Source organism: Megachile rotundata, chromosome 13, assembly GCF_050947335.1.
Source record: "Megachile rotundata isolate GNS110a chromosome 13, iyMegRotu1, whole genome shotgun sequence".
NCBI lineage: Eukaryota > Metazoa > Arthropoda > Insecta > Hymenoptera > Megachilidae > Megachile > Megachile rotundata.
The window spans coordinates 14,410,208-14,429,500 of NC_134995.1; the positions used below are offsets into that span (position 1 = coordinate 14,410,208).

At 44.7% G+C, this 19,293-nt stretch overlaps 1 protein-coding gene across 3 annotated transcripts; it reads right to left on the reverse strand.

Annotated features, from left to right (window-relative positions):
* Positions 1 to 205: 205 nt before the first annotated feature.
* On the reverse strand, positions 206 to 17,545 carry Skeletor (DM13 and DOMON_DOH domain-containing protein skeletor). Of its 3 annotated transcripts, XM_076539348.1 has the most exons (13): positions 17,323 to 17,545; positions 11,953 to 12,090; positions 11,448 to 11,520; positions 11,110 to 11,218; positions 10,494 to 10,656; positions 10,150 to 10,409; positions 5,636 to 5,735; positions 4,736 to 4,920; positions 4,199 to 4,498; positions 3,945 to 4,116; positions 3,676 to 3,869; positions 3,380 to 3,604; positions 206 to 3,309 (listed from the first exon to the last, which is right to left on the reverse strand). In XM_076539348.1, exons 1-13 carry the CDS (start codon positions 17,405 to 17,407, stop codon positions 1,366 to 1,368), a joined length of 3,948 nt encoding a protein of 1,315 aa, XP_076395463.1. In that variant the 5' UTR covers positions 17,408 to 17,545; the 3' UTR covers positions 206 to 1,365. The 3 variants fall into 3 exon arrangements, with proteins under 3 accessions (XP_076395463.1, XP_076395464.1, XP_076395465.1); XM_076539349.1 differs by lacking the exons at positions 206 to 3,309; positions 3,380 to 3,604; positions 3,676 to 3,869; ... (2 more) ...; positions 4,736 to 4,920; positions 5,636 to 5,735 and adding an exon at positions 5,894 to 8,739 and having other exon boundaries at positions 17,323 to 17,530; XM_076539350.1 differs by lacking the exons at positions 206 to 3,309; positions 3,380 to 3,604; positions 3,676 to 3,869; ... (2 more) ...; positions 4,736 to 4,920; positions 5,636 to 5,735 and adding an exon at positions 5,894 to 6,269 and having other exon boundaries at positions 17,323 to 17,503.
* Between the last annotated feature and the right edge of the window lie 1,748 nt (positions 17,546 to 19,293).

The window sequence follows — 19,293 nt, forward strand, 5'->3', positions numbered from 1 at the left end:
ACCGCTTGATAAAGTTGTAAGAAGCCGTCATCGTTGAGTCATAAAGGAATTCCTTTCCTGTTGATTACAAATTACTCACAAATTGTTTTGCTATTTTAGTCCAACATGACGCTGACATTATACTTCCTTTTCCGTTTCTCAACTTTTCTATTTCTTACGGTTCGTTGCAGAGACAACAATGGCAAGAAAAATAAAGGGAGGAACATTGTATCCATTACACAATTTATTAACAATCAACTTATGTACAGGTATATACTAGAGCACAACGAAGTTGTAGCACGTAGAACGATAAGATTCTTCTTTCATGCACCTCGAGACTTAAAACTTAGAAAAAAAGACTTGTAACAAAGGTATATTATACTCTTACAGAGCTGGAGATCCGATGAGCGCAAATGACACAAATTTGTCTTTTATCCAATACTATTGCTCGTCTTGGAAGCTTCTTTCTCGTATGATAAAAGGGCAAATAATTCGTGAATAAATAACTGAATAAATAAGTAAATCATGGATCAATATTTTGTGGTTAGTTATATTCCTCTCCCGGGTTATCGCGTCGATTACATTGTCTATTAATCCACAAAGTCACGTACATTTTGCGTTAAAACGTGGCAAATGTGATTAACCTGTTAACCTGGATTCAACTGAAAGACATATAAAATCTAATAATGCAAATCCTGAAAGATTCCTGCCTTTAGCGATGTTATTACGCTTATATCGGAAGATAAAGTCCTGTATTATTCATGAATCGTTTACAACATAAATTATTGTTACACGCGCAAGGGGCAAATCAATTTTTGCTGTTTAATACGTTGGTCGCCACGATGCACAGTGGATCAGAATTCCAAATACAAGCGATGATGGACGAGTTTAATTTAGCAAATAATTAAAAAAAGTATGGAAGTTGGACAGTTCTGAATGCTATTAAGAGTACGCCAATAATTTTGAAATGTTCGATATCTTTAATGATTAATACTGAATAGATACGACTACGTCTACCGCGACGGCCAACGTGTTAAAAGAAAACACCCAGTTAACAGGTTAAGAAAAAAAAGAAATAATTCCTCGCAGAAGCTCCTGAAAACTGCTGTCCAGAACTAGCATCCTTTACATCTGTCCCCGATAAATGCCAGATCTTGAGGCTTTCACTGTTCAACATTTCGGAGTTATAGCTATTGGAGTTGTCGAGACGTGAACGGTATTCTAAAGAACGAATATTCCAAAACAACTGTTGACGAAACTAATTACAGTGGCAAAAAAGGTTTTTCGGAACAACATTCACAATCGCAAAATCTCTAACATCGATAACTCCGAATGTTAAATCGTTGAATCTTCTTAACAATGTTACACACCTGGTAGCCAATTTGTTCAAATAATATGGTAGAAGACAAAAGTCAGAAAGATGTATCCTAAATTAGCCATGAGCGTTTGGCCAGCATTAACGAGCAGAGAACTCGAATTATCGCGATGATCGTGATGATCGTGGTAATCGTGATGATTCGTTTCGGAGCTGTTCATCGCGTGCACATGTCCCTCGTGCGGAGATCTCTTCGACCTCGTCACGAGCATTAATTTCGTGTTCTTTGTCGGCGTTGTTTCAGATAGCGACGAGTCCGCGAACGATGGACGACGTTTATCGAGCCGAGAACGAGACTCTTCAGGGATCAGAGGCGGTAGTTCCCCTTTGAATCTCCCGAATTGCGGGGTTCTACTGAGCACATCCGAGGATAACGTGCTTCTGGAATGCTCTTCGATCCTGGAAATCGACCTGGCCAAGCCACGGTCTTTCAGTCTCTTTCCGTCGAACGTGATCAATACCTCTGACGAGGACGAAGACGGTGATTCGTTGGATATCGTGCTGGGAACCGGAGGCAAGTAATAAGCGTTCATCCTGTCAGCAGCCATTTCCATGTCCTCGAACTCGCTCGGACGAGGTTTCGCGATTTTCTTCTTCGACCTTTTTACCGTGTTCACGGTTGGCACGGGTGGCGAAGGTATGAAAACTGGTTCAAAATTGTCGACAGGTCTATGATTCAAAGTTTCTCGAACATCGTCTTCCGTTTTGTCGGAAGATCTCTTTTCAGCCACGTCCGCGGGTTGCTCCAAATTTCTGATGATCGGCTTGAAACCGTTCTCGATCACTATGGAACCTGGATCGAAGCCCGTGTTCCTGGCTGGTTTCATAGGAGTAGAGAAGACGTTGGCGTTGGGCAAGTTCGCGTCGGAAACTTTAGCCTCTAGCTTGCTCCACTGTTTCGGGTCAACTTTCTTCAGCTTCGAGACCTGAAAATTGCCATTCGCCGAAGACGCTTTCTCTTGGTTTCTTCTGAACACGGAGGTGGCTGGCGCGTAGACGGACTTTTTTCGTTCCAGAAAGATCGGCCTGGGCATATTTGGCTGCGGCATCGAGTGAGCGGTCTGCAACATCGGTCGACGACTCATCATCGGTCTCTTGATCATCATCAGTTGAGTCCTCTGTTCTGGCTGATAGCGATTGTAATGGTGGTGAGGTGGCAGGTGATAAAGGTGGTGGTAATTGGTCGCGTAATGGTGATACAACGGCCTGCTAGGGTATTGGATCTGCGCATTGCTGGCAACCGGATAAGCGTATTTCGTCCCGGGGCTCAGTGGTCGTGGGTTATCTGCAACGAGGTTAGACAATTGCTGGTTAGAGGCTTGGTGAACGAAGTCCGGTTCGATCTCCATGATTTGATGATGTCTGCCAGGATGGGGGGAGATTGGTCTACTGGTTCCGATCGATTGCTCGTGATAGATCGGCGCTAGCTGATGATGGTGATGAAGATGATTGTAGCGGTGGTAGTTCGGATGATGATGCTGTTGTTGCTGCATCGGGTCTTCCTCGAGGTGCACGTGATGCATGTCCTTCACGCGTACCTCGTGACTATGCGGCAGAAGGCTGACACCGGGCGTACTGTACGAAGAAGAAGCACTCGAACCGAACGGCTCCTCGTACTGCGGCGATGATTGTAAGCGGACGTAATTGTTGTTATGAGCGGTCGTTAGTAGTTGCATGTATGGTGTGCTTAGCTTGCCGGGGTTAGTCGTTGGATGATAAGGAATACGAAGCCCATGTTCACCGTAGGGTTGATGAAGATGTTGCTGAAGAAACTCCGCCGTTGGCGTTACCTTGCTCGGGACACGGATGCTGGGGCTGTGCTCGAGATCCGCATTGATCCTCGGTCGTTGATTTTCCGGCGCCGCGTAAACCTCGTGCTGCTCGCTGGCAGCCGCAGCGGCTTCGCAGCTGTCGTGAACGTTGATCTTCCAGCCCAGGTAACGGTGTGTGAAACACTGAATGTTCGTGAACAATCAGGTGACCACGTTACTCGTGTTGCCTTTACAAATTTCAACGTTCACTTACCTGATAGTATACGGTGTCCGGTGTGTTCTCGTCGGGAGTCCACGTCACGATACCTGGTTCACCAGGGTCGCATTCCAGAGTCAACGTACGTTGGTAAGCACCGAACGTCGCGAATTCGTCGGCGGGGGGTTGACTTTGGTCCGGTACCCAGTTGCACAAACGACCTACACCCGTTGGTCGATACACACCGCGCTGACGTTGTGCACCCGCGAATATTTTTACCTTCTACTCGTACACGAAACAACGATGTTATTTAGACAGCCGCGTTCAAAGACAGCGAAAGCGGTTCGACTTACGGCTTTCTCTTCAGGCGTTTTGTGTTGGTATCCACCGACAGGGTCGTCGGTAATATAGAAGGGATGATAACGAGCAGGTGTATCAGGATTCTCGCCGCCTTCCACCACGAAAGTATACTTTGTTCCGCGTACAACGTTGATCTCGGGAATCAGTAGGCCATTTATGTACCACGAGATACCCCAACCGACGTGACCTAGGGAAATCATAGAACTTAATCAGTTCACGTCACACCGTTTTCGCCAATTTTTCGTCGAGCCAATCATTGTACCAGTGATCGCGGGATAGCCGTGTTTTCCTCCGGTTGGTCCCATTTGCGCGTAAAGCACACCGTCCTCGGGTTCGTAGCATTGAATAGGTGGAATCTCCCATGCATCTTTTTTAGGTGCCGGTGCTGGTGTAGCTGGCGCACGCGGCGGTCTTTTTGTAGTCACTTCTACTAGCTGTTTCGAACATTCGTGTTAATAGATGTTCGCGTTACGATAGCGGTCAATATTTTCTGTAACGCAACGAATATCTTGTCACCTGATTTCCGCTGCCTTTATCCTCGTTATCCACGAGCGTTTGCGAGTGCTCTGGAATGGGACAATTCCAAACCGGTGGTCGACCAAAGTCGATGAAGCGGTCGGTTTTCAAATAGTCCGAGTGAAAGCTGACCTCTAGCCTCTCGTTCAGAGGACCGATGGCCCAGATGATCGCTTGCGAGTCGTTTGTCAGGATTTGATGGTCCAGCTCGTCGTTCGTCTTCAGTAGCCTCTGATACGTGACAATACTATATCCGTCCACCAGGGCTGCGTTCAACAATCGGATGGAATTCGTGTTCTCCTGCAAAGCGGCGTTTCAACAGGGTAAATCGAATGCAAAGCGTTCGCAGATAGAACATTGTCATCTGTTTGACACGTTAACTATTATATGTATACATGTCCCACATTTCGTTATTTCCGTTACTCGTGGAAGTATGTCATGTTCTTGATAATGCGATACTATTTGTAACACGCGACGAATTCGTATATAACTTTTTCCAAACGATACACGCGTGTATATAATACGAAGAATTCTAACTTGTATGCGTGTGTCGGGACAGCTACCCCGTCCACCGGAACATTGGGATTTGGCGTCCAGGAAATAATCGACGGCGTATCCTTGAAGTGTTTGCTTATCGACCCAGGCGACTACCGCGTCTCCGCCAACCATCAAACTTCTCTTAGGATCCGCAGACAGTCCGAATGCCATGTACTGTCCATCCTCTGTTGACAGGATATAGGATTACATCGTTACAAAGTTTCGTCATATCTCGAAGAATACTCGTTCGAAGATTACGTCGCGAAGGATCCTCGTCCGATCGATTTTCTCGGAAATTACCTGGAAGACCAACGACTTCCCGCGTGTCGGTCCTTTCGTCGCAACGGGTATCGTACGCTCCAGTTACCAGTTTTTTCATTTTTCTCTCGATACATTATCGTTTTCGAGCGGTGAACGATAGCGGAGTGTATCGTGGTAACCGATAGATGATTACGAAACGCGTTTAAAGGGACGCGCGCTAATTTCGGTGGGTCGTTCACGCGAAATTTATTTTCCACGTCACACGGACAATCGGTTCGGTAGGGTGGCCCCTAATTCATCGAGCTGTCCGTGTAAAGCGCGATCACGCGGTAATTAGATCGTGAAATGCGATTTTTCGTGCTACCTTTTCCGCAAGAACGATTACATCTGTCGAAGGGTGCAAATAGGGCGCGCGATTGTTTTCTGTGTCCTTTTCGCAGGAACAACCTTCCGCAAAAAGGTGAATATTTTAGTTTAGGAACAACGAACATTAACGAGGCGGGGTGCCTCTAATGAAAAATTGGGTTGTATTTTCCGTTTCGTCGACGCAGCAGCGCGTTGTTTTCAATAAACGCGAGAGAAGTTTCGCGCTTTCGCGAGGCGAGCTCGCGGCGGACAGCTCGGGAACGTGTTACTCACCAAGTTTTCCAACGAGTTGGGCGACTATGCTGTCTCCGGCCACGGCCCATCGCACCTCGAAAGCCAGCTTGTCCTCCAGAACTTCACAGTTCAGTTTTGACTGAAATCAAACGACACACCGTTTACCATCGTTCACAACAGCAACATTGATTCCCCCCGATCGATCGGGCACGCATCGTGAACCTCAACGATCTCTCCGTAGTTTGGACAGTTTCTTTCGAGGACTATGTCAGATCGCAATAAGACAAAAGACTCGTGTTTCAAAGAAAATAAAATATCCTTTATTTTGTATCAATCTCAGGTAAAAACAGTACAAAAATCGATAGAAAAATAATGTATCGGTGCGTGTATATATATATATGTATATATATACAATTATCTACGTTGATATAACATATATACGTATATTGGAAGCTGATGTACTTAGAAGGAAGAACCGGCCCAGGCTGGAAGGGAATCCTTCAGCTTTATTTCCAAGCGACAAGTCCCTCGTCTCTTTCTGGCCACGAAACTAGTAATTAACCCTCTTATCACAGTCAAAAACATCGCTTTTCCATTCTTTACGCTTGATTTTACGAAACTAATACTTCTTCAGCTTCTTCCTCTTCGTTCGATCGTTGCTTCGCATTTACGCCTGAAATCAGCGCTACGGTAAAGCTAAGACCACGACGAATACGCTTACAATCGCATGATAATTCGCTAGCAAACGTTGTTCGATTGTTCGCAAACACGATTCGAAACGCGGTTATCGCGTCCACTTCGACACTCGGATTAAACGTGTACTATAAGTTATATGACAAGGTACATTGCTATTAGGTTATTGCGTATAAAATGGTCAATTTTTGAAACAAAAATATGGTCGGAAGGTATTTCGTACTTGACTCGAAACGACTATTCTTTTCAATGAACGTGCATGTCTTTTAACGAAGCAGTCTCTACCGAAAGTTTGTTAATTAAATTCGGCATTTCATCTGCAATAACCTGTTACTAATGTTAATACTATTCAATACTTTTTCCGTAAAATTTGCCCGTACGCTCCAGGAACATATTTTTATAGGCATCGTCATTATCAACAAACAAATTTAAACTGCAGCATCGAATAAAATGAAATTTTTTCCGTCTGTTGTACGGTCCTTCAAACTACAAACAGCAATACAGGCGCGAGTATTAAATTCGGTAAAAAATTGAAAATTAGCCTCTTATAACTGGTCCAAGAGTCGTAACGACCGATTATTTAGTTGGTCCCTCGTTTTATACGCACGTGTGTACGTATATTCTCGTTAGAGCCCGAAGCAGATGATCCAGGAGACAAAAACCGATACCGAAGTGTCGCTAATATCGACACATATTTCACGAGGATTCGTAGAGACAGGCAAACCGTGAATTATGGCGACTCGTATTGTTCGTTGAGAACGCGATGCATCCGCTTGTACGGGATGGGCGAGATTGTATGTCTCTTAGAATAGAATTCTAGAGGGGATTGGAGAGATTAAAGGCGTGCCTGGTAGGTATGTGTCCGTAGGACGGTCTGCGCCTGCATAGATTGCGTCTACTTACACCGTGGATCCTCTATGTATACGTTATATAAGGTGAATTTACTTTGAACCGACGAGCTGCGTTTCGAAACTAAACTACATCGTTCTTCTTCAACATCGTGGAAAGCAGAGTGGTAAACGGTTAGATTTATGCTCCTTTTCGAACGATACGATTCCACTAGCCTCGACGAACTACAAATATACAATTACTCGGAGGAAGACTTCTGTTATCCAAGTGTCTTGGATAGTTTTAAACTTATACTTTTTTAGGAAAATTATCGTAGTTATAGTTGGATGCTGACAGAATCATTCGCGACTGGAGTACGTAGGACATTAAACTTCTATCTAAAAGTTTTGCTAATCACGCTTCGGCGTTCGTATAATTATTTTTATCGCGTGCAAAGTCGATTCCACATTGTGCAACAGGCTCCTAACGGCAAGCTATAGGCTTCGTTTGCGCGTCTATGTGCACGTATAATTGTGGGCGTAAAGCGTTGCTCAGAGATTCTTCGTCTAATAAATGGCCGACGCGTGGCGTTAAATAAATAAAAGGAAAGCCAGAGTGTTCGTCTAGCGTTCGTGTCCTAGCTGGCAAACTTTCCAAAGTGGCTGTGCTTGGCTAACCATAGAACTTTACGTATGAAGCTAATATTATCGCAGCTGTGCCACCTGTGTTTGCCACCTTAGAATCATCCTTGGTATACGCGATGATAAGTTCGAGTAACTTTTACGAATTCTTCGAGATACAAGTTTCGCTTCGATTTGAAGAATGGCAAATCCCATTTGTTTGTTTGTCAATGAAAAATGGAGAGATATTTTAGACGATGATAAAGAAACGGAGACGTAAAATTTGTTCGACAACGCGAGACATCCCGAAAAAAGTTGTCTGAACGGGTTTGCGGTATTCGTTGGATATCGATCGAGTACTATTGTGGTTTATATTTGGACAGTTGCGAATCATCGCGTACCAAAGATGTCTATTCGAACATTTTCCCTAAGAGCCTCGAAACTAGCAATGTGTTCGATCGTTTGTCAAGTTTCCTGTCAGGGGTTGCGAGCGGATTAATACCGAACGGAGGAATCTAGCCGTCTGTCGCCTTGGAATCGCAAGAGCCTCGCGTACGAGTTGGCTCGCGGTTCACCGGTAAGTTGACCGCGCGATCTCAATCGTTCCGGTGGCAGGTCGAAACCACCGTTTCCAAATTGTTCCTGATACGTGGCCGGGTCGTCTAGATTCGACGCGTCGTCGCCGTATTGCACGATCGCGGCCGATCTTCCAGTTTGCGTCGGATAAGAGGCAGGTTCGAGATGGCGAAGCTGCTGCGCGAGAGGTTCCTGGGACTGCAGGTTCTTTGGTATTCGATAGTCGATCGCTCGGATCACTTGGACTTGATCTTCGCGGTGGAGGTTCGGTCGGTAAGTTGTCGGACGTTGGTATTGCTGCTGTGTCAGCAACGCGCTCGCGAAGGAAGGAGAAGGAGACGATGACGGCGACGACGATGACGAAGCAGACAGCTCGTACGGATTTACCAGACCGAGCGTCTGTCCCTGCCCTCCGCGATGCACGTTCTGCAACACAAGGACAGAGACAGGGTGTTATGCATACGTCATTGGAACAAGCTGGATTCTCCAACTTTTTCTTACAAGTCTACAGTCTCGATGGATTAGTTACTCGTGTAATGGGCAAAAACTTTCTTATTTATGCGTTGGAAAGTCTGGTTTTTTCTCGGACAACACGATACGCGAGGCTCTTCGAACTTTTCAATAGTTCAGGAGGATAAATAATTCTGACATTATTCGTGTTCGTAGCTTTATCTTGTTCGCTAGGCATATAAATACGTAAATAGTTAACAGATCGTGGAAAATAGAGACTGCGGTACCAGGAATCGATGAGAAATATGGTTAGAGCAGCTCCGGAAATCAAACCTTACTCTATGTCGATCGTAATTTTGTTTCATCCGGTTAACGTGCCAAGGTTAGATACAAGGGACATGCACTCTATCTGTATAAATAGGAATTCGCGAGAAATGGAAACTCCAACTACCTTTAACGATCGATTATCTTGTACCACGACACAACTAAAAATCTTAAATAACTTTCTTTCTTGTCTCCCAAATTATAGAGACTACGATACCCAAAGCTTTTCTAACGTCGAGTATCAAAGCAGAAAAGAGGTCACGAGTCGACTCGTTGAAGAAGAACACGTTCGCTAGGCAAAATCGTCGAACATATTGTCGACCGAACGACGTCCGCTGACAACTAGGTATCCACTCAAATATTGACAGAGACAAATTCGCCGTCGAACAATACCGGAGTCTGTATTGACTGTCCCCGTGAAAGGTTCGTTTGTTTCTACACGTTCGAATGTACAGACATACAAAACAGCTTCTGTTCCAAGGACGATATTACAGTTTACTGCTTCCATCGAATTTTCTGAAGAAAAAATAATCACCGGTATTCAAAATTGCCGATAATTTTGTTCGAGGCAAACCGTTTCGAAGCGCGTATGCGCGAGACGACGAGCACAATTATCAAACTTCGGCAACGTAATCGCCTCGTCAAACGTCGACGGAAGATGAAAGTACAGGGTAGTTGGTTCCGGCCCAAGGAAACTTACGGGACGTGACGCAGGGCATTGACTTGGCTAAAGACGATGCGTCGTAAATTGAGGAACGGTTAAAAGCTTGCACGAATACTTCTGTCGGTTAAAACGTGATTCTGCAAATACGGTAATTTTGTAATTCCTGAAACGCGTGTTTCGAGACAAGTACGTACCTTGCGAGGTATTTCTAACTATGGTCTTCCGCGTTTCTAATATCTATGTGTTATTAATGTCACGTGGCGTATTACTATTTCTTCCGCACTAATTAACGCGTTAATCGGATCGCAACTAGATTTTGTCGTTGGAGCTTATCGGAGCTAGCAAAGGGACTATCGCGTTTATAAAGCAGCGAGATCGGTGACTGGAGGATAGCTTACCTGCGGCGAGACTCCGAGCATCTTTAGGGATGGTGGCACGTTAAGACTCTGCGGAATTTGTACGTGGCCGAAGTCGACGGTGAACGCCTCGCACCAGACGCCAAAATGGCCGATCTGATGGATCGTTAGATCCGAGGGCAACGTCAGCACGATAGTCTTGCGATCGTATCGACGGAGAGGTACCACCTTTCCGTTCTCGTCGGGAATACGGATACCTTGGGGCGACGGTGTTGGTCCGGCTCCCACCCAAAATTTCGCGTCTGTAAATTCAGACGATCGAAAGAAAATTTATTCGTGCAGAAACGACAGGAAATTCTTTCCAGATGATTTTGAGAACAACTTACCCGGTGCTTCGCCATCGTAACTAAAGTTCGGTATCAAGAGCGTTTGGGCGTCCACCACGACGATCGGTTCTGAACTGACTCCGTGCACTCCGCTGAGAGCTGCCAATTTTTGAGGTTTTGGGTAATCGAATCCTCGCGGTATCCTAACGTCTCCGAAGTTCACCTGGAAATCATCGGAACATCGATCGCTGGTCGCGTATCAGGAGAATAAGAAAAGAGAGACAAATAAAAGCATCGACGAATGAACGCAAAGTTTCGTACGACCGTGACTTCCATAGAGCCGTAACTTTTAACGATGCCAGCATTGCCTGTTCAACGGATAGTTCTCGAGCTCGTAATCGGATTTTCAATTTCTCTTTTCTTTTTTCTTTCATTCGAAAAGTTTCGTAAGAGGTAGTCGGGTCCAATTTGTCGGGACATTCGGTGTTGGTATGGCATAGAGCCAGCCGACGCGATTACTTTCTATCTGTTGGCGGGTTCGGGAGCACGCGCGTCGTACAAACCGCGAGCGTGAAAGTTGCGCGGCAAGGAACCGATACCGGTTTCTGTACCGTGATAGAGGAATCGAAACAACGTCGACGTCGAAGGTCACGAGCATAATACGTTTACTGCTTACGGCGTATTCGTCGCACCATACGGCGAACCATTTGATGTTGTTCAGAGTTTTTCCGTCCGGAAGCGTCAGGGTGATGCTCTTCCTCCGGTACCGCCTCAGCGTTTCCGTTCTGTTGCGAATCGAACAAATTTTTTGTTAACCAGGATGCACTACGGAGTCGCCTTCTTAAATTACGATGGAAACGGAATGTTCATTGCGTTCTACAGTCTTACGTATCCGGTTAATACAGCTGTACCGGTGGTAGTTAGCGGTATGCGACTTTAACAGCTTAAGGTTTCTAAGGTATCTGGGTCAGGTTATCCCGTGACGCGAACAAAATACAAGGAAGGCACACTTACGATCCACGCTCGTCCCGAAGCCTGATTCCATTACCGTTGGGACTCTTGGTATTGCCGACGTAGAAATAGGCAGCTGAAACGAGGTAATTGTAATTGCAGACTTTCGTTGATTGGAACCAGTTGTTGATAATCGCTTAATTTCCCCAACCATTCGATCGCAATCAATATCGCATTCTTTCTATGACCTTTCTTTCGATCGTAATCTTTTTCACTCGATCAGCTCGATTTGCCTATTGCTATGGAGAACGACTCCAACGAACGCTTTCGATTTTATCGACGTGCGGGAAAGCGAGAGTACCGAGTGAATCGAAAGCGCCAAGAACGTAATTCATTAACTTAGCTGTTTATCTCGTTCAACTTTTTGTTATACTTCTTGATACCGAATCTATTTAGAAATACTGTATACATCGGAGAAATCGATGACGATCGATCGACGTATTCCGAAATGGGAAGTTTAGCTGGTAGCATGATTATCTATCCCTGCATAGATTTCTTGGTTACGAACTTGGTGCTTCGCCGTCGTACGTGAAATCCTTGATGAACAGAGTTCGCCCGTCCACGGCGTAAACTTCACCGCTGACGCCGTGATGAAGTTCCGACAGCTTGCCGATAAGCTTGCCGTAATAAGCTTCGCTGCATACCTCTGTGAACACAATCGAGTTCAATTAATTATCGTGGATTAATGATCGAACGCGATAAGAGATGAATAAAGTTAGAGGGATAGGTGAGAGATCTTCGTTTCTTGGACATGTTACCAAACATGTCTGGCTGATTCGTTGCTAAACGATTCCAGGTTTCAGAGTGGAGAATTTATTTAAATTGTTAATAAATTTGAATGTTTGTTGGAATATATGAATATTAAAGCAATCTAATAATTCTTCGAAAGTACTTGACGTACATACATAATATACGAGGAGACATTTAAAAAGAAAAGGTGAATATTTTACAGCGAGAATCCAACGCATATATCGTTTCGATCGTTGATTTAGCTGTGGAATCGTTAAACAGTTTCGATAATTAACTGTTTCTCAAAGGAAGATCGGAGAACCGGTCGTGCGCATAACTAATCGCGACAGTAGGAATAACAAATTTCGCTTGCTGTAGATTTTACCGATTACCTCGAGGATCAATTTTGTCAAACGGAACGGATCCTTGCGAATCGCGAGGGTATGCCAAAAGCGAGTTCCTCGAATGCTTTGCAGGGCTTTGCTGCTATCGCGGCATGTGGATCAGATCGTGTCGTACGAGATCAAGGAATGTTAGTCATCTGGTTCGAACTTGATCCGACAATTTGCTGGTTACGAGGCTCGTGTAAAATTGTGCTCGAAAGAATTCGGCGATCTTCGTCGTTAATTAGCTTTTACTCTTCGAGTTGTTCCAAAAATCTAACTTTCTGATCGAACTGGGTAATTGCTTATTATATCATCATCCGTTATAAGCTTCTCTTCCTACGAACGATAAATTGTTCGAAACGCGAAAGAGTTAACCGCGAATGCGAGCAGGATCTGCCAAGATCGGTGAAGGATCACGCAGGAAGTTTGTCCGGCGATCGAACGGTAAGAGATCAGGGTTAGAATTCGCATAAATATGCGGTGAATCGGAGGCCGATCCCGCGTTTAAACGAATCGTTCGTTAGATGCTAACGAATCTAGGAACCGGTCGACGATCGTGTCTAACCCTTTGATCGAACGCGTACCGTTATTGCTCTCTGTTCCTCGATGAACAGGATATCGTCCATTCGACAAGATTGACGCACGTTCGAGCATAAATCGTGCGCGTTCGAGAGCCAGGACGTTAGCGGATTCGATGGAAAACCGGTGAGAAAAATCGTCGCGATCTGAGAGGAAAATTAGACGGCGTACACATCTGACGAGAACCATTTTATTTCGTGGTGCCGTTAACTGTCGCTGGTAATCGGTGATGTAACGTATGGGATAGGAGATAGGACAGCGTGTACCACTTTGTTCCACCGAGTGGTATTTGATAATTGGAGAAAAATACGTTTGTTACGGTGCATGGCCGGATAGATTGCGGTTCGTTTATGCATTCTGGATACGGTTAGCGATGGCGGGAATCACTTGGACGGTATACGCGCAAAGAATATTTCGATTCCAACTGTATATCGGTTATCCGGATAAACGTCTGTCAGCGTATTCTTAACGAGTGTCTAGTTTCATTTTTCAGCGAGTGCGCGGAATTAATTAGGCGATAGCTCCGAATCTTAAAGCGGTCGACCCAAATGTCAGCGAATTAATCGGAAACTGGGTTTACTTCCCGGTCCAGTTTTTGCCAGAATTTATCCTGTTTGAAACTTGTAAGCGGATCCGGAAACAGACGGCAATATTAATTAGTTAACTTATCGTTCGGTTAAAAGTTGTCGAGATTTTTTCTATATTTCTTTCCCCCGATCGGAACAACACGTGTCGTTGAACGTTCGCTTTCCGTGGATGCACGAGCGCGCGTACAGGCTGTCATTAGGTCGCGACGTGTAATCTTCGAGCGGAGTCTTGTCATTGATCGAGCGGGTCGGCGTAAACACGCGTAACGAGAATTACACGCGCAGCAGTAGCCTGCTGATTCTCTATGGAGAACGCGGCTATTGCGGTGCCTTTAATCAACCAGCTGCTTGATCGATCGAGCTTTCCACCGGCTCGTGTTTTGCCATTATTATTTGCATTCGCGTGTTCCGCTATGAATCTTCCGGTGTACACGCCCCTATACCGCTCTCTCATTACAACAATTAATGACTCGATTACTGGACTTTTATTCGTTAGAACTTTCTTTCGCGGGACACGAACGAATGCTTCTGAAATAAATAAAATGGCCATCCTTGATCGTTCCGCAATTTTTAATTAATTCAAGACGCGTTCGCTTGATCGCCGACGATTTAAAACTAGCATCTTATAACGGAACGTCGGTAATAGCGTCTGAACGAATCGCTAATTTGGAAATTCATAAAAGTGGGAATAAGAAGCTCAATCACAGTTGGATATAGGTTCGGTATCGACACGTTCTCACGAATATGCGACACAGTCAAGTATACTTTAGCGTCGATGGTTAATTAATTAATAATGAGAAGTCGAAACATCAAAGCATCGTCGGTTTCGAGGCTATAAAGGATGCATTACGGTTGCGAACCATTAGCGAATAATTATCGCCGTGGTAACGACACCATGCAATGTGATTAAAACGTTACGAGCGTGATTCTGGATCCAATCGAGTCACGGCCACCATAAAAATGGAAACGAGGCACGGACAAAAGTCTACGTTATCAAAGTAAATATTTAAATTATTTAATTATTCGAAATGTTTGACTGCAGCTTAAACGACAAGTGACCGAAGTCGCAGGACGCGATCGGACTTTCGAGCCAAGGTTAAACGGCACACACGTTCCTAGACGGTTTTTTCCATTGTTTCCGAGTTTATCATTTACCATTCCATATATTATGAAATTCCCTGTATAATACCTTTGACATTTTCATAGGAAAGAGAAAGCAGAGAGGCGAACAAACGTAATTGCCAAGCCTTCTACATAATACAACTATACGGCTAATGTCGCAACGCGCGTATGCGAGTAGCCCTGATGGATTCGCGGCTATAACGAGAAACATGTTAAATTTCATGCGAGAAATTCCGCTGGAAAGTGGAAAGGATTCTCCGATAGGAATCGTTTGCGACGCGATAACGCGGTCTTCTCGAATCAAAGTCGAGATCGTTTCGAATCGAATGAATGGTAGAAACATTCGAGTGGCTCAGTCAACCGGTGAATTTCGGAACCGGAAACTTTACATTTCGGTTAGTCAACGCTGAACAGCTTCGAGGACCTCGTTTCCGGAGAAAGAGCTTTCGTTCGAGATACTCGATGGAAACGTGGATTGGTTTTCTTCCATGAAACTACCGATCAAACTGCTACAAAAGATACGCGTTACTCTTTGCGGAGTTGCAAAGTAGTCGCAATAAATCAACTCCGCGACTACCACGAGTGTATTTAACTAACGAAACTTTGTAATTTTATCGAATTCATTATGGCAAAGAGGTGCTTTTTGTCGTTCGCTCGAGAACACGATTAACGTTCACGAATCCTTGAATTTCGTGTACGCAGTCAGTGACGCGAGACGCGCAATGACCGTAAAGAAAGAATTTTTTATGCCGTGATCGAGCAACGCGCTAAGTTCGTGTTCGATTAGACGCACGAATGCCGTATCTGTTGACAGAATCTGAGAACGTATTCCCGTTTGTTACACAACCGTGAAACGTAGGCTTGCGCCATTTCTAGATCGATGCATCGAACGAAATTGTTCGAGCTTTGTTTCGCGGTTTGCAGAAATTCCGTGTCCGGTATTTGAAAAAGTAAATACCGTATACATCAGCGAAACGGTAGTGAAAATTTGTCAAGGAACGTTCAGCAATTTGACAAATCGACGGGCTCGATCGGTATCTCGATCACCATCAACAAATACATAAATTTTCTGGTAAACGAAGATATCGTGGCTGCGGTAGCCGTCGATCCGTGACACTTTCGCGAGTCGAGCGTGTAAATCGGCCAGAGTTTCTTCTTGGAATCGTTACGACCGCGATACCGCGCGTGTTTTTCCTTTTCTTCCTTTTTTCCTTCGCGAATCTGTTTCTCCTCTCGGATCGTGACGATTGCCGGAGGAAAAGCGTGGAACGCGAAAGTCGAGGAGAGTCGCGAAACAGACCGGCAAATCGAGACGTCGAACCAGTTTGTAGGATCCTTAACGCCGTCATTAATTAGCGAGCTCGAACGCTAAATCTTTTTACGCATAAATCTCTATTTTTCCAATTTCTCTTCTCTAGTATACCGCGCCATAATACTTCCGTAACAAAGAAAAGAAGTCCAACGATGGTGTTAACGAAAAAACTTCACTTGGTCATTTCGAGATTTAATTTTATGTCCGGATCAAGATTATCGGTGAACGTTGAATAAATTTTCTGTAGGAATATTTTACCGTAGACCGAACCTATACGTTATTGACTTTACGCGCGTTACAATCCAGAATTGTCACAGTTCGATACGTCGTTAAATATCAAAGAGTACTCTGTTGCAATTCCTCGTTGACAAACGGGAACGTTTCGTATTTGACACGGTACACTTTGTTTCGCGCGTTAGCAATCGCGAGTTATGCTTTGTCGCTAGTATTTCAGCTGGACTAGCTTTGCGTCGACACCTTTTAGTGTTTATCGTCGGGAAATTCTGTCTCGGACCTCGAAAACTTACGCGTTCTCGATTGCAACGCGCAAAACGTTCGGACGCGATTTTCAGCTTTTCGTTCGCTAAACGAGACAGCTAGAGTTGTTTAGAACACGTCGCTTCCCCGATATAGTTACATACTTAGTGAATACGTTCCTCGCCGAACAATTCCAGTTGCAAACTTTCCTAATAACGCATCGTAGTTGGTAGCGTTCGAAATACCACGCAAAATGGTAACGCCAAAGATGTTGCGGTCGTTGAAGCCGAAGCTGAACGATTCCACTTATCGACAATCCGTCGATAACCGTTTAACTCGATTAATGTCAAATTAATAGAGACCATAAATATAGTTTTGAATGAAAAATTTGTCCAATTTGCAATAGATTGTTACATCGACAAAGCTTCAGTGCTACTGCACACCTCTGACTAAAACTTGGTCCAAGTCCAAGGCTAATCAGACTTAGACAACTGAACCGATCGGTTATTGGCAGACAATTTTGGACACTTGTCCAAAAAAAGGAACATACTTGTCATGTTAGAGTCAAGGATGAAATCGTAGCCAGTCACTAGGATAAGTACAAGGTTCGATAGAGTGGTACGCAAGAAATATGTGGAGAGTACTTTCTAAAACAGATCGATTTTATGGTAGTCGATGAAACTCACGTGTGGCAAGAAGAATAAATACCGCAGCAACTAGAACAGCGGTGGATAGCCGCGTCGAGGACGATGCGGGTGATCGTGTTGTCATGGTGTCTTCGTGGTTACTGCCGTCGAAAGTGGCCGTCGTGGATCCAGGTAGCTTTGTCGATCCCACTGATCCCACTACGATCACTGGTTCGCCTTGCTTCACCTCGGTCTCTCTTTCTCCACGTCTCCCCCTTCTGCTCTGCTTGTCCCTTCAAATCCGTCATCGAGTTTTTCCTTTTTATCTTTCATCTCGTCCCTCCGCGCGTCTTTCTTTCTTTCTTAGGGTTGCAACTCCTTCGGGGCCAACTCGGAATCGATCGGAGCGACGTTGTCAACAAACGGACACTGGTAATAATACATAGTCGGTAAATAAGGACATTTGACCAGGTGACATCTATCGGTAGTGCTTATAGATAAATTGCTTGATTTCTGTTGCTTCGGACATCGTGTGAAACCACATAAGTCCCCTTGACAGAGTCCAAGTACCGTCGCCGACCTTTTGGAAGGATTTTGCTATCTACAGAAGTACATAGATTGTTGGAACGGTTCTCGACGACAGAAGCAATTTCTAAGTTTCGATAGCAAACGGACACTCGAAAGAAGGTTCAACCCTTTGAGATTGTAAGGGAAGGACATATTTTTAATCGAATCGAGGACATAACTGTGTCCAATTTGTAATTAACAGTCGACCTATATGTACACGTACCATAGCGACAGGGTCAATTCGTTTTCCGTTCCAATTTCATTCTTCCTGAAACGCCTTCATTTCCCTTTCTTTCATTATGTTCCCTCTCGGTGCGTATCCTGCTTCCTTCGAATGGTCATTATACCGATAGCTACTAGACGAAGACGCGCTGTCCTTGAATGGGAAACAAAGAAAGCAACGCGTAATTCAACACGGATGAAGTAACGAGTACGCTCTTGTTCGCGTTCTTTCTCTCCACGTATTCTGTTCTCCTTTCGTTGTTCCCTCGACACTTGGCGCGGCGAATAGGAAACGAGATAGGTCAGAGCGGAGGAGCGGAAGAACGCAGTTGCAATTTACACCGCGAAATCCAGCTTTGGATGTTGGTTGGACGAAATCTGTCACTACGGTAGTAGCTGACACCGATTCGATCAGATTATTGTTGCGACCTCGAAGCACATCGTTACTCGTCCTCGGTGTAAGCGGCGCTTCTGCGAGCTTCATCCATTTTTCGACGTCGGAAATACGAAACGAGTTGGTTTTTACGAAAGAAAAACGACGGATATTTTGAGACCAACTCCGTTTCGAATGGAGTATAATGGAAAGAAATACAAGCAACGATAAAAAGTTTTGATTTTTATTAGCCAGGTTAAAGTTGATCGATCCATGGTCGAGAGCTTTTAGAGGGAAACTTTCTTTCCCGTTTACGACGAACAGTAGAATTCGCTTAAAGAAGCGTGTCGGAAACTATGGCGAACGTTTATGCTTCATTAAAACCCCAGTTTTTCGGTAGCTCGAAGCACGTGGAAACTTTTACGGAAACAAGTTCACGAACATTTAGTCGATGTACCTCGACAACGAACCAAAATTAACATTCCTTTCGAACTTTGTATATAATTGAAAGCGTTCTCGAAGCGTCGTGCAAAGATGGATAATATTCACCGAATTACCGAAGCGGTAGTCTCGGTGATAAATGCTAAATTCCGTGATCGAGAAGAAACTCGTTACAACGTATCGTTAGTAAAGGCATCGCGAGGAAGCGCGTGGGAATGCGCAAAGAAACGCAGAGCGCAAGGAAGTTTGCAAGAAAGTATGCGAGCGATTCCATTATAATCTTCGGGTATCTCTGCAGTAGACTAGGGATAGCCTCAGGAAGAACCTAGGACCTAACTGGTGCCGATCCTCGCAGGTGCGATTCGAAGATAGAAACGGTTACACGCGTCATTTGGTCGTTGTCTTTTGCAACAATGACTGGTTACATT

Excerpts from the sequence above, each read along its gene's own strand:
- Skeletor (XM_076539348.1), bottom strand. The coding sequence starts at position 17,407 with ATGACAACACGATCACCCGCATCGTCCTCGACGCGGCTATCCACCGCT. Across the intron at positions 11,219-11,447 it reads CTTCGGGACGAGCGTGGATC|AACGGAAACGCTGAGGCGGT; the intron begins GTAAGTGTGCCT and ends GATTCGCAACAG. Across the intron at positions 4,117-4,198 it reads ATAAAGGCAGCGGAAATCAG|CTAGTAGAAGTGACTACAAA; the intron begins GTGACAAGATAT and ends TGTTCGAAACAG.